Source organism: Plodia interpunctella, chromosome 29 (assembly GCF_027563975.2).
Source record: "Plodia interpunctella isolate USDA-ARS_2022_Savannah chromosome 29, ilPloInte3.2, whole genome shotgun sequence".
Lineage (NCBI taxonomy): Eukaryota > Metazoa > Arthropoda > Insecta > Lepidoptera > Pyralidae > Plodia > Plodia interpunctella.
In genome coordinates this window covers 1,005,012-1,020,469 of record NC_071322.1, presented here as the reverse complement: position 1 = coordinate 1,020,469, position 15,458 = coordinate 1,005,012, and the positions used below count along the sequence as shown (strand labels likewise).

Here is a 15,458-nt window from a genome sequence, read left to right as displayed (position 1 = left end):
ATATTCCGGTACGTCCCGGAATTTTATTTTCCGAGTCAATTTTGGAGCCGTCCCGCCGCCATGACCCCTTGCGGGACGCCTTTTGTCCCGGAAATCGATGATTATTTATAATATTATATGTTTTAAATATTATTTAATTATTAATCACCTACGCATTACATATTTCGCTTGAGGAGCGTTCGGTGTTTGTTCATTCAAGCTGTAAACATACATTTGTATTGATAGTTATTATTCTATTAAGTATATGATTTAAAATATATTAGTTTAAAATATATTAGTTTTCGCTACCATTTTATATGTGTTGGATGTGTTCCGCGTAAATACCAACGTCCCTGATGTCGAGCTGGGAAATCCCGGAAATGCCTCTTTTTTTAAGTTGGCAAGCCTAGTTGTAATACCATGTCGCTACAGTTTCCATGTAGCATGACCCAATGGTGCCAGTATCGGCTCCCGACTAGACAACTGTTTAGAATTAACTGTACGGACATAACTTTTTGTCACGCGTTGAATGCAACAAGATACGAGTATCTCTTACGATAATAATAAGCTAAGTATAATTTTCGTAAAAAACTTAGGTATTTAGTTAAATAGTTTAAGTGGAACTGGGCGGGTCACGTTTGCCGTATGCAGCTCACATTCTTACAACCTGGATTCCAACAGACGGTTACAAAAAGCGAGGTTGGCCTAGACAATCAAAACACTGGATGAGCTTAGAGCATTCGACAGACATTCCATGGAGAAGACCAAAGAAAGGGGCACGTGGAAGAGAGTGGGGGAGGCTTTTGCCCCGCAGTGGGACATGTTATAGCTATTTAAAATAATGACAAACTTTAGTTCAGTAGCAGAGAATATGCCCTGTGGCCCCCTACCTATATTGCAATTCCGTTTAGATTTATGTAAGTACATTTAAATATGATTAGGTGATAAGGTTCAAACTAGATTGAGTGGTTTCGGAAAGGAGCAACAAACGTCTGTTCTCAATGAAATTTATTCGCAACTAAACCTATGTTGTTTATGAGCCGAACAAAATAACTGATTTGTTTGATTTTTTAAAAAACTTTCTCACACGAAATCACAACAACAATTATTGTTAGATTTTACGAATAGAATAGAAAATATCTATATATAGTTGATTCGCCACTTAATTATTATAAACAAACGAAAAATACACTGTTTCCTTAAACGGTGTGGGTGTGTTCCCGCTCATTTAAGTAGATGAATTTATTTGCTAATTTCTACTGAATTGAATCTGACAAGTGGCGTGTGGTTCCGCCATGGAATAGGGCCACTCCATCATCATCGTCGTACGAAGGGACTAAGGACACAACCTTTACAGCTGATAGGCTACAATAACATTTCGAAGTAGGCTTTGAAATTAGTCAAATCTTCAATCTTAATTTTATTTTACATGCTGACCTCGGGCTTCACGGCGTCACAGCTCAAAATGAGACCACATTAAGTCAGAAAGAGACACAACATATTTTAGCTTTGTGTGTTTTAACTTTTTTTATCAATAACATGGTGAAAGAATAATAAAATTAGAGGATTTGTGTTAATAAAATATCGTTGTGATAATTGAAATAACCATTTATTTTCACACTTAGAGCTTCGTATTTACAATAGACAAACATCATCAAGAACAGATAATGCCCACTGACACGATTCAGAAGCTAATTATTATAACGAAAAAGAAACGAAATACATATTGAAATAAATATATCAGGACAAATCACACAGATTGAGCTAGCCCCAAAGTAAGTTTGAGACTGGTGTTATGGGATACTAACTCAAAGATACTATATTTTATAACAAATACATATATAGATAAATATCAAAGACCCGGGCCAATCAGAAAAATATTATTTTCTATCATGACCCGACTGGGGATCGAACCCGGGACCTCTCGGTTCAGTGGCAAGCACTTTTCCACCGCGCCACCGAGGTCGTCAAAGATTTAGAGATTTAGAATCTTGAATTGGCAACAGATAGCAATACCTATATTTACTTTGCATCTAAAAGCGCACTTAATTTAATTTTCAAACACAAAATGGCGTTTTTTTCACAAAGTTATTAATTAAGAAATCGTGTCAGCTCTTTCTTAATAAAGGAACATTGATATTTATAATTTATAGAAACAATTAAGAACTTACAATAACAGGGATGCTCGAAGTAAAATTTTAACTACGCTATTTTAGCTACGCCAAAAACGAATTACCTGGACCTAAGTATACTGCTGTATTACAGTCTGTCATGAAGGTGAGGAAAATATTTTTTCGCCATTGCAATACTAAATAGAATGATCAGGATTGGTTGATAAACACACAGTGTTGTTGACAGGAGACTGCGACTTCATTTAATTCCTTCATTTAACTACACTTTCTTGACAGACTTTACGTTTTGTCTCTATCGCACTTTTAAATATTTGACATTGACAGAAAGAGACGAAACATAAAATACATTAAATGTATGCTTTAACTTTTTGACAGGGTGCATATTTTGACGAGTCTATTGTGATCTTTATTGTAACGACATAAAGTTCAGAACAGCATGATTTTTTTCCAGCCGGTGTGACAACGAAGAGTTACACACGATTTTCAATAATTGTGACGTTCTGCGAGAAAATGGAGGGAAGTCGCTTATGACGTTTCACTATATTTTTTTATTATACAGGGTGTCAAACGCAAAAATACTTGGGTACATCAAAACAAGCAACTTTTATTATACGACTTTTCGTGATTCATAGTTTTTTTTTATTCATAGGCAAAAATACAATCTAATTTGCGCTTGTACACATGTTAACTGTATGTAATAGCCGAGCAACACGAGACAGTACAGTAGCGGAGTCGAACATAGAGGTAACGTTTTATAGAAAGTTTTTTTAAATTTTATTTATTACGTTTAGACAAAAGTCGTAGAACAAAAGATGTTAGTCTCTATGTACCTTATGCGCCTTTGGAAGGTTATGCGTTAGATACCAGTAACCTTGTAGATGCGTATAATACGTCAACTCTGCTCTCCATAAGGTACCTTTTCACGTGGAACGTTACAATAATTAAAAAATCGTCATTTAATTCTACAAGATGTTACAAACATACAAATACGAATTTTATAATTTTTCCCTAAGTTACTCGCGTCCGTTGCGTTACGTGTATTAGTTTCCGACCCATCTCAGTCACACGCTATATGTGCAAAAGAGATGGCAGAGTCCATAAAGCCATATGCTACGCTACGACGCGTCACAAAACGCCAAAGACAAACAAAAGACGACGTATTCTATTATATACTAATGTATTGTGCGTTGTGTTGTAAATAGCAATAAAGCTCATAACGACATTTTTTCTACAACAATATAAAGTATTATTATTTATTAATATACCTATTGTTTAATTTAATTTCATTTTTCTTTCGCGGTCTGGAAGAAATTTCTATAGAAAAAAATAGTAGGTATTTTTGTACTTAGTTTAATATTTGTAATTTTTTATATTTACACTGTTAACTTGTCTATAAAAATAAATATAACAGATGCACGCACCTCCGCCCGTGGTAGGTACCATTTTTTTACACACTCATCATCCAAATTTCATCAAAATCAGACCAGAAGTTTGTCGTGAAAACATGACTCGATTGATATCGAGATAAAATATCTTTATAATTAAATCTGCGAAACACTCGATTTGGTGACAGTAAATAAGTAGGTACATTGGTATTAAAGATTATATTGTACATTGACCTCGGCAGGCCTACCATCAACATTTACGGAACGATTCCAATGCAACTCAGTTCAATTTGGGAACCAAAAATGAATGTAAATAAATATATCAGGACAAATCAGACAGATTGAGCTAGCTAGCAAAGTAAGTTCGAGACTTGTGTTACGGAATACTAACTCAACGATATGGATACTGACCCGACCGGGGATCGAACCTAGGACCTCTCGGTTCAGTGGCAAGAACTTTACCACTGCGCGAACTTCACCTCTCGGTTTACCTCAATTAAAATAATTTGTAATATCAGTTTAGGTCGAAAAGTAAATCATGGCGAAGATCCATGGGTGGTTCTCAGAGCGTTTCGACCGCTGCGTACGCGCTGTCATTACGATCCGTCAATTTTCTTGAGGAAGGAATCATTTCCAAAATCAATCATTTATAAAATTGACATTACCACATTGCAGATTTATTATTTTAAGGTCAGATATATATCTTTTTGACTTTGAGTAAAACTAATTCTTGTCTTTGTCATAATTTGAAAAATTGTAATGACAGCGCGGCGCGGCGGCAGCGATCGAAACGCTCTGAGAACCAGTGGATCGCGTTAAGGTATGATGCGTAGGTGACTTTGCTCGTCATAAAAACAATGTTTTGGATCAAAAATCAATGTCCCTATGAGCTTCACTTTGCGGCATTGTTAGATTAATTGTCGGCCTATATAGAACACTAATGAGGTAGGTAGGTACACACTTTAGAATTAACATAGTATTGATATATCACTATTGTTAACCTCACTCGCGGGCGTAAAAACTAGAGATGAAACGGATATCCGGTAACAATCCGGTATCCGGCCTATCCGGCGGCCTTAATGCTATCCGGCCGAATACCGGATAACTACTATTCGGCCGGATAGACATCCGGCCGAAATAAAAAAAGATCTGGATAAAAAAAAATTGTTTAGTAATTATTTACTTTATTTAGTAAGACTTAAGAAACATAATTAGGTATTGTTTAAAGTAGAAAATTAATTAATTAGTACTCATACTGTACTAAGGGCAAATTATGGTGAATAAAAACCAATTTTTCTGCATTGAGAGGCAGCAGGCGGTTTCGCTTCTTTTCATAAATAAGGCCAGCTTCAGAAAAAAGTCTTTCGCTATACACACTACTGCAAGGTGCTGAAAGATAGATTTTGGCAAACTTTGATAAATTTGGGTATTGTTTGGCATTAGCTGCCCACCAAGAATAAGGGTCACGATTGCGATCAATTCGCACCGACTTGAGATAAAAATCCAGCTCACAGGTTAACGCGTTTCTTTCTTCGCGTTGAACCTGGCCAGTATTGTTTTCATTTGCTACCTCATCAAAACAATCCCAAAACGTGTCATGAGCTTTGCGAGATACCGCTGACTCTGTCTCCTCTCCTCTACTCTTTTTAGCCGGTGTTGAACATGAACTGCTACTTGAGGACTCTTCACAAGACATTTTTAAATATTCCAACAAGATCTCCTGGCGTGCTCTTTCAGCGTCAATCACCCCCAAGTAGTTTGTTTTAAATCTCGGATCTAGGTAAGTTGCAATCAAGTAGTTTAAGTCTTGACTTATGGAGTTAAAACGAACTTCTAATTCAGCTTTTAACGAGGCGCGCATATGTGATAAATCAGGAGTTCTTTGCTCAGTTTCAGCTTTATCTAAGTATTTTTTTAAAGCAGTTACGTGTGGAATAACTTCCAACACGCAGGATAGTCCAGAACTTGTTATTTTTGTTATTTCTTCGAAGGGCTTTAATAAATTGATACACTGCTCCATTAAACTCCACTGTTGAGCTGTCAAATTTACGAATGTATCGTGATCAGCAACATACAATGATATGGCACGCTTTTGTTCTAACAAACGTTCAATCAAGTAAAAAGTGGAATTCCACCTAGTGCTAATATCTTGCACTAATTGATGCTCGGGTAAACTTAGCTCTTTTTGAATCGTCAGCAGTTTTTCTTGAGCTAAACCTGAGTGATTGAAGTGCGTTACAAGTCGCCTGCCAGCAGCAATCATTGCTGTCACTTCAGTCTGCACTTTGAGTGACTCGTTTATTGCTCTTTGAAGTGTATGTATAAAACATCTAGCAGAATCGTACTTAGCCAAACGGACACCCTTCACCATATTAGCACCACTATCATGAATTAACAAATGTATTTTAGTGTGCGACCCTGAGAAAGGCTTCATTGCCAGAACTCCGTGTTCTAGTTTAAATTCAGATGATATCCAATGAGCTGTGAAGCTCAGAAAGCTATCATTATTGTGTAAGCAAGTCCATATGTCAGAAGTCACTGAAATAGCGAAGGCACTCGAAATGTTAAGTTTGATTTTCTCGTAAATTCTGTCATATATATCAGGAACGATTTTTTGGCTAATATAAGTCCGGCTTGGCAATTTATAGCCGGGTAAAGCTTGTTCTAAGAGTCTGGTAAATCCGGTTCTTTCCACTATGGACAATGGCTCGTTGTCAAGTGCAATCATTTCGGCTACTAAATAATGGTACTTTTTGGCTTTAGCATCATTTATATCCCAGAGCAATTTCCTTTCGAAAGATTCTGTCATAGTCAATTGCTTTTTTGCAAATGACGACGAACTTGTCCCCGCAATGGCTAAAGAAATTGTAGTAGGCTCGACAGCGGCCTTTTCTTTATTCACTGCACGAAATTCATCTGGATGTTTTGATTTTAAATGATTTTTCATAGCAGAAGTACCTAGAAAAAAAAATTAAATACTTAATGTAAATAAATACTTTAAACTTGCACTTAAACGTGCAAGATACTGTACTCGATAAATAAAGAATTGCAATTAGATTATTAGTAGCTTTCCGCTCGCGGCTTCGCCCGCGTGGACTACACGACGTCATCCCGCGGGAATGTGATATTGTTCCGGGATAAAAAGTAGCCTATGTCTTTTTCACTTTCCAGCCCCCAAACTATCCCCATGCCCCATACCAAAAATCACGTCGATCCGTTGCTTCGTTTCGACGTGAAAGACGGACAAACAAACAAATAAACAAACTGACTTTCGCATTTATAATATTAGTATGGATAATGGATAGTATGGAAGTATGGACTATTAGATTTATTAGCTACATACCTGCTTTTTTGCCTTCACCGCCACGTGAAATATTAACATTGCATAATAAACAAACAGCTAACTTATTATTTTCACTGTTTATGTCAAAGTATTCCCATAAGGGCGACTTTTTCTTCGCCGATGCCATTTCTCGTTGTTAAAACAATAGCACAGTGAAATAATAACCTAAAATCACGCACGTGTCTGCACTGCAATCGACACAATAAGTCAATGAATGAAAGAATTGCTAACTTCGCTCATCAACGAAAAGACCCGAATCAAACCGAGGCCACCCGATCGTTCGCGCGTCGCCTACGCCAAGTGTGTGTGCGCTGCACCAAACGGCTAAGTTCCGCCGGATATTCGGCGGCCAGATATCCGGCTATCCGGCCAGGTGGTAGGCCGAATATCCGGTATCCGGTATCCGGCCAAACTGCTATCCGTTACATCTCTAGTAAAAACGCGGACTTTGGCGACTATATATTCGTTTTCGACATATGATATTCAATATTCGTGCCGCCGTCTACCGCACGACGTTCAAAATGCCATAAAAAGTTGCCGTGTGACAGGATACACGGATTCTCGCGTTCTTTGCCAGCGCATTTTTAACGCGCGTTGAAATTACGCCCGTTCGAACGCAGGGTAAGATTTTCTTCTTCTTCACCTGAGCTTTGGAATGCGGCAGTAAACTTACTTATAAAATTTTTGACGGGATGTATATCATCCTAAGTTTAATAATTTCGAATTTGAATTTTATAAACTACTAGCTCTTGCCCACGGCTTCGCCTGTGTTATTTCCGGGATGAAAGGTACCCTATGTCCTTCTCCACACTTTAAACTACATGTATGCAAAACTTCAATAAGATTGGTTGAGTAGATAGAGCACAAAGAGGTAACAAACAAACTTACTTTCGTATTTATAATATTAGTTTGGATAAGGCAAGCTATAGTTCGGCATCTGAAATATGCACATTAATCGTCTGTTTATCGATAGCACTGTCGATGTTCCGTATGATTATCGACATTTATCGATGGTAAAACAATGATTTTTCGGCAACACTACATTCTAGCGTGTTCTAATTAATTAATTATACCTACTAGTAGTATTGTAATAGTAGACAAGTGACATTTTATTATTCATAATTTCGGTTAATCTAATCTTAATGCCAAATTACCGTGCGTACAAACACTAACCACATAGAATATAAACTTTCACGCTTTTAACACTTTAACTACACAACGGGACTTAGCGCTCTGGGTGCGACCACGCCGACTGCAACGTCGCACGAAACGTGAGCTATATAAATAAATTTGTAACTGTTTTCGTCATAAGATTACTTTGCATAACCGCCATTTCTAGGTTAAGTTTTATTTTGCGTTATGATTTTAGTACAGTCGCGCGGTAATATAGCGGCTAGTTTGCAATTAATGTAGGTAGATTTATGTGCTGTTGACTGTCCAAATATCTGGATCTTAATAATAATTATTATGATTAGATATTCCCGCCAATTTTTGAGCATCCCTGTCTTACAAATCCATAAAATCCACCATTTTTAATATAATATGTACACTTAGCAAGATTATCACAAACATGTTTAAAAACAAATTATATTTTACACCCAAGATCTTAACACTAAAATAACATTATTACAAAATCAACATCTATTTGTCAGTAATTAAATCGAACATTCTGACCCGAAGTATTGGGATTGTAACATCAAAACTAGACATCTAGCACATAAAAAAAAATGTTATCTTAATAACAGTTAGAAATATTGATAAATCTGTAAAATCGTTAATGTATTTCAATTATATCAAATGATTATACACAAATCGTATATAGACTTAACGTCTGACAAAACATCAAATTGTAATCTGACAGATAAACTAAATGCTAAATAAATCTGCCTGATGTGATTGGTCAGCTGTATCGCAAACTCGAGAAACACAATTTTAACGCTGTTTGATATGTTACATATAGGCTATCAGATAATTTATCAGCAAGTTGTGAACCACGCCCTGAATCTACAAAATAACTGTGGTGGTGAGTCAAATTATTAAGTACCTCTTAGACTGGAAAAAATTACGAGACAAAACACACTTTAGGTTAAAGTACGCTTTTTATTAATTAAAAATCGTATCTATATATATATATCTCTCGTTTATAAAATATATGTGTGTAAAATTATTATACAACATGAGTGAATGAATTTTAAATTGCGTCACATTGCTGCCGATCTACGTGGGTTTTTATCACAGACAACGGAACCTAGGTTCTTTTGTCTATGGTGCGTATATACATTACCATTTCTAGAATTTCAATACCTAATTTAAAAATATAGCGAATTTACATAAGCATATTTCCTATTACACAGAAAGAGACGAATGATTAATAAACGTTTGGTAAAAATTTCCCTCAAAAAAAAAATTAACTCATGTGGAATTTATATATATATATATATATATATATATATATATATTTCAATACAGCATGTTTGGGACATTGTGTCCGCCCGATTATCTAGTCTTCGGGTAGTATTTAATACAAATTTTGTTATCGAATGTACATTTAATCTATAAAATAGAGTGACTTTACTCAATATGCCAGCAACACTGACATTTGTCAAGTCTTTATGACATTAAAATCAAAATGGCGGTCATTGCCACTTAGATGAAATTCAGCGATATACATTTTCCAATCGTATTTCACTGTACAGTCAACAGCACATCGAGTCACCCTCCATGAACCTCTATGGCGCGGTATAATAGCGACGAGTTTTCAATGAATTTTGGTAGGTCGATGTGCAGTTGACCGTACTATTTATTTCGTAAAATGAAGGAAAAATAATATTAGACAAAGAAATTGTATTTTTAGAATACCTTCTTTATAAGAAGTCTTGGGCAATCGGTGAGGGCAAATCGGAATGTCATTTTTTGCCTTTATATATATATATTTATCTCAGTTATTGGACTGTTCTACTGTTCTACAAAAAATTCTCCTAGAATTTTAAAAATGTTAAATTTCGAATCGAATTAGGAATTTTTTAAATATATACTTTTGTTTTAAATTAATTAAACAATTTCAAGTGTACGCACAAGAGAACGGCACACGCACGCTTGATAAACTAATTTTACTTTATTTAATTTAATTTAATTTTTTTTTGCCGAAAATCTAATATACAGTCCTAATTTAGTTCAATCACGTTAATTCAAAGAAAATCCCGCAGTACAGCCTGCCTATAAATAGTAAAAAACGTATTTTTAACTAACTAATTTTTTTGCCATTGCAATACCAAATAGAATGGTCACGATTGGTTGATACACACGCAGTGTTGCCAGTCGACAGGAGACAGCGCACTCATTTATATTCTACTCAAAAATACTCGTAGTTATATATAATTTCGTAATGTGCAAAAACACAGTTTGAGTCCGCCCCGCGAACGAGCTTTCTGGTCGCGGCGCCACAGTCGCATACAACAACAACGTGCCCGAGCCATAGTTTTTGATAGTTCCACATATTGTCGCGGAATACCTTTCGCGGCTAGACATGTTCAAATCTCCAAAACTTGACTTAATTAAAAACAATCATTTAAAATTTCTAACACTTAATAATATAAATTTTCAATAAGAATTTTAAGATTTAGCTTAGAAGTAATTTAAAAGTTTTTAAAAATTCCACCTTACGCTAAACAACTAAACCCTACATTGACTCGTGGTTTCCCTAAACCATTACCAAGAACCATAGAGTAAGAAAAAAATATTTTCCGTCTCTATGCCCTTTAGTAAATCGAATTAATATTAAACAACCCAAACCGACAAGCACAAAACTATACTTTTGATTTGCCTACAAAAAAAAAATATTCTTACGTTTAAAAACACAGCACATATAGGTATAGTTTGATTAACATTCTCCGACGTAATAGTTTAGACTGATTTACACCAAGCGAGTAAATGCTCATTCTATCTCACTCTGACTGGCCATAGGCTGTGGCCAATCCGGGCAAGCCATTTGTCAGACAACAAGTTTAAGATGGGAACAGATGAGCAATCATATAAGCTTGGTGTAAAATGCACCTTAATGATAATGCCACAAAAAACATATTTTTTTGTACATATTTACTCTGACTCCTCCGCTTCAGATTCTTCCTCGGTAGTCGCTTCATCTTCTTCTTCACCATCGCTCTCGGATTCAGAACTGGACACCGGTTCGCACTTAATAAACTCAATTTCTTTAGTCACTTTATTTTTCTTACCTTTCGGTCGGCCGCGCCGCTTCACCTGCACCTCTGTGCCGTCTTCGTTCATAACGGTCTTAACCATTTGTGAGATCCTTTTCAGGTGCTGTTGTTCGTGTCTCTGCAAATGATTGTTCAAATAACGCTGCAGTTTGAACTTTTTGCCACACAATCCGCATTCGTGTTCGTAATTCTTCTCGTCGACATCAACGTGAACTGAATTGTTGTGACGCCGCAGGTAGTGCGCGTGCGCAAATTCCTTGTCACACTTCTCGCAGCGAATCTTGGGCTTAGACGGGTGCACTATCTTTTTATGCTTCTTCAGACGTATAGCCGAGTGGAAGAATTTGTCACACAAATCACATTTCACTTTTAAATCAGCAGATGAATGGATCTGCATGTGTTCTTTGAGGTACTGGTCGTTTTTGAACTCCTTAAGACATTCAGGGCAGGTCACTTTGGACTCCAAAGGCGGGTGGATGTTCAGGATATGTCGCTTCATATGGTGGCGGGATTTGAAGGTCATATCGCAAAACACGCACGGATGTCTCTCGACGTGAGAATGTTGGAACTGCATGTGTCTGTTTAAGTTTAAATGGCTTTTGTACAGTTTTTGGCAGAGTTGGCATTTATATTTTTCTTTGTCAGCTCTGTGGACTCTCTCGATGTGGTATCTCAGTTTGTATGGGACGTTGAATTCTTTGCCGCATTCGGGACACTTGATCTCGGGTAATGTGTTTGGGTGTACTTTCTTAACGTGCATATGCAACGCGCGGCCCGTACGGAATTCCTGCAGGCAGAATTGACAATAGCACTTTTCAGATTCGGAATAATGCTTATTCATTCTGTGCATGTACAAGTAGTGTTTATTTTTGAATGATTTGTCGCACCGGTCACAGAGAACGGCCGAATCCTCCGTTGAATGGACTCTAGTTGTGTGCAAATAAAGATTTTGGTAATTCTTAAACTCTTTGTTGCATTTCTCGCAGATGTAACGTTTGACCGATTTGGGGAACAAGACGGGCTTCCATGTTGATAACACAGATTCGTACATTTGTCTTTGCTCTTCAGTTAGTTGGTCGCTCGTCACGCTTATGTATTTAGGGCCTTTGGAGTCTGCTGGCAGGTTGGGCAGCAAATGGGGTGGTAGGTTGGGGAGTTCGTGGGGTAGCATGGGGGGTTCGACTTTTGGCACTGTCGGGGCGGTTTCCGCCATAGGCTGATAAGTGCCCTCGCTTTGAACCATGTGGGTTGGTAATGGTGGCAACGGGGGTAGGAGTGATAGGGGGGGTGGTAACTGTTGGGACATGTTGACTCCCTCGACTTTTAGGTTCATGCCAGCCATTGTGTAATCCATTTCGTCCATTTTGTGGTTCATGCCTTCCACCCCGCGATCTGTCATGTCCACCTCGAACCTGTAATTAGAAAAATAAAACTATAATAAATAAATAAATGAGGACAAACCACACATATTGAGCTGGCCCCAAAGTAAGTTCGAGACTTGTGTTACGGGATACAAACTCAACGATACTATATTTTTATAACAAATACATATATAGATAAACATCCAAGACCCGGGCCAATCAGAAAAAGATCGTTTTCCATCGTGACCCGACCGGGGATCGAACCCGGGACCTCTCGGTTCAGTGGCAAGAACTTTACCACTGCGCCACCGAGGTCGTCAACTATACATTTTAGGGTGATTTCAATTGTTTTTTTTTTTTTAATTTGACTCGGCCTATACACTACCAAGTGCTATTGTTACCTACATCTCAAAGAAGTAAATTTTTATGTAAAATGGTGCAGAGACGAAAACTGTCAGGAATATTTCCCAATCCAAGGAAAGTCTCCGTAAAACTTACAAAACTGCCGGAAAATTTTGGAATTTTCAATATATATATATATATTTATATTTCAATAATCAACAATCCTTACTATAACATACTTATGCTTACTACATAATATTATAAATGCGAAAATGAGTTTGTTATGCTTTCACGCTTTCAACTACTGAAACGATCTTCGTTAAATTTTGCATACACATAGTCATGGGTACGGAGGACATAGGTTACCTGTCATCCCAGAAAAAAGTGCGTGTCTTAATATATTTTTCGAAATTTTATTCTATCGTTTTATTGTTGTGACTGATATGCTTGTTGTTGCCAAATTACAGCATTCTAGTACTCTGGGCTAGAGAGAGATCAGAGGGACAGACAGACAGAGAGAGCTAAACGATAAGGGTCCTTTGTGGACTGGCCTGGTGGAGTAAATAATAATAAATATATCAGGACAAATCACACAGATTGAGCTAGCTCCAAAGCAAGTTCGAGACTTTTGTTACGGGATACTAACTCAATGATACTATATTTTATAACATATACATATATAGATAAACATCCAAGACCCGGGCCAATCAGAAAAAGATCATTTTCCATCATGACCCGACCCGACCCATGATCGAACCCGGGACCTCTCGGTTCAGAGGCAAGCACTTTACCACTGCGTCACCGAGGTCAACAAAGTGAGTGGGAAGCCTTCTCTCCTTACTAGATAAATCAAAGAATTTATATTTATTATTAACCATTCATCTTGGCTTCACTCGGGAAAACCTTAATCTATAATACTATAAAGATAAACTTTGTAAGTTTGTATGTTTGAGACAGGTAATCTCAGAAACTACCAAACCAATTTCAGAAATTCTTTCACCATTAGAAAGGTACATTATTCAAGATTGCTATAGGCTATGTTTTATCTCGAAATTCCCATGGGAGTGAAGGCGCAGGAAATATCTAGTAAATGATAAACATATACCTTCGTCAGGAATCACATTGTCTATTGAAAAAACCCCTATCAAAATCAGTTGTGTTGTTTTAAAGCATACATAGGGACAGACAGACAGATAGAAGCAAGTGACTTATTTTATACCATATAGTGATGCTATGAGTTAGGTACAGTAAAAGGTAGTCCACAAGGTCTAGTCAATCTCTATGCTAAATTTCATTCGTATCGGCACAGTAGCTTTGAACATATTTGTTCAAAGCTACTGTGTGTGTGTGTACAAACAAAAATACAAATCTTTCCCTTTTTAACATTATGTGGCACCCTGCAAGCCGTAAGTATCAATTAAATAAAAGTTAATATTTTTTAGTGTTTATTAATGTATGGATAAAGATTTTCTCAAACTCTTTAAAGGTCATCTTTGTGTTAACTTAACATTCCTACGCCCAATAGGCAGAATATGCTGTACCTTACTCTTTTAACAACTCTGTATCACCATGTTCTAAGGAATAAATGATCTATCTATCTAAGGTATTACTTTTAATAACCATAGTTTGTCATCTTAAACCAAACTGCACTCTAAATATGCCTCACAGATATGTTTCTAGGTTTAATAATAATCTTAGGTTTAATAATAGGCATAATCATTAAATACATAAATAAATTGGCACTAAAAAGGAACTCGTAAATGTGTCTAAGTGAATATTTTCCTTATCACAGGCGGGCAGCTAACTTTGTCCTTGTAGCCTACGAAAACATAACAAAAACGATAAACCGCAAAGGAAATACTATTTTCACAACTTACATTCACGACAAAACACCACAATATGATCCTATAATGCACTAACACGTCATAACTACGAAATTACACGCTTAGCACGAAATTTTAATGCTTTATCATAAAATGGTCTATTCCCCTGAGGGCACGATGATAATCTTCAACATGGCGCTTCTGATATCGATATTGAAACGAAACTTTTGGACAGTAAATGATAACAAACAACGAGGTATTGTCCTGGTTCACCGCTATTAGATATATTATATATTAATTTCAAAATTGTTTCACTATAAATCACGATAAAAAATTAGGAATGTTTGACACATTCAGGCTGGTGCGAACTGTCAATTTTGGACGTTTCGTTTTATATTGTGTATGTGAGGATATCAATAATTTATTAGATTATAATTTACGTATGTTAATAAGTACACGATATTAACTATAAAATTTTATATAAAAATATAAAAGATGTCCTTAGAAACTGCATTGTTGTAATTGCAATGTTTCGTTTATATTTGAACAAATGTTTCAACCGAAATATAGTGACGTAAAACGAAACGCCGCGATAAATGCTAGGCGTCGCCAGCGACTTTGTTTGCGTCATGCTTGGCGGGTAGTTATTATAGATAGGTACCTAGCTATAAATTTCTCACGAGTATAAATTATAATCGTCCCGGCTTTGCCCGGGGGTGTATTGAATTTCGTGAGAACGTGCCGTACTTACACACGTCGAGTGAAATAGTTCAACTAGTTTAATACAAAATGAAAAACGCTTGGGAGAAGACTCAATAAAACCAAGATATAAATTGATATTCTGAAAATTTCCCTTGGGATTAGGGGGTTAGGAGT

At 36.6% G+C, this 15,458-nt stretch overlaps 3 protein-coding genes across 3 annotated transcripts; all 3 read right to left on the bottom strand.

Annotated features, from left to right (window-relative positions):
- Positions 1 to 1,566: 1,566 nt before the first annotated feature.
- LOC135310014 (zinc finger BED domain-containing protein 4-like) lies at positions 1,567 to 5,904 on the bottom strand. The gene has a single exon (XM_064436935.1). It carries the CDS (start codon positions 5,865 to 5,867, stop codon positions 4,740 to 4,742), a length of 1,128 nt encoding a protein of 375 aa, XP_064293005.1. The 5' UTR covers positions 5,868 to 5,904; the 3' UTR covers positions 1,567 to 4,739.
- A 2-nt stretch (positions 5,905 to 5,906) lies between these two features.
- LOC128682267 (zinc finger BED domain-containing protein 4-like) lies at positions 5,907 to 6,972 on the bottom strand (the record flags this gene model as incomplete). The annotated part of the gene is made up of 2 exons (XM_053766892.2): positions 6,840 to 6,972; positions 5,907 to 6,454 (listed from the first exon to the last, which is right to left on the bottom strand). Coding segments are annotated over exons 1-2 (675 nt in total), but the record flags the coding sequence as incomplete, so codon positions are not given.
- LOC128682262 (zinc finger Y-chromosomal protein-like) lies at positions 6,923 to 14,958 on the bottom strand. The gene is made up of 2 exons (XM_053766888.1): positions 14,637 to 14,958; positions 6,923 to 12,468 (listed from the first exon to the last, which is right to left on the bottom strand). Coding segments are annotated over exons 1-2 (1,536 nt in total). The 5' UTR covers positions 14,639 to 14,958; the 3' UTR covers positions 6,923 to 10,934.
- Between the last annotated feature and the right edge of the window lie 500 nt (positions 14,959 to 15,458).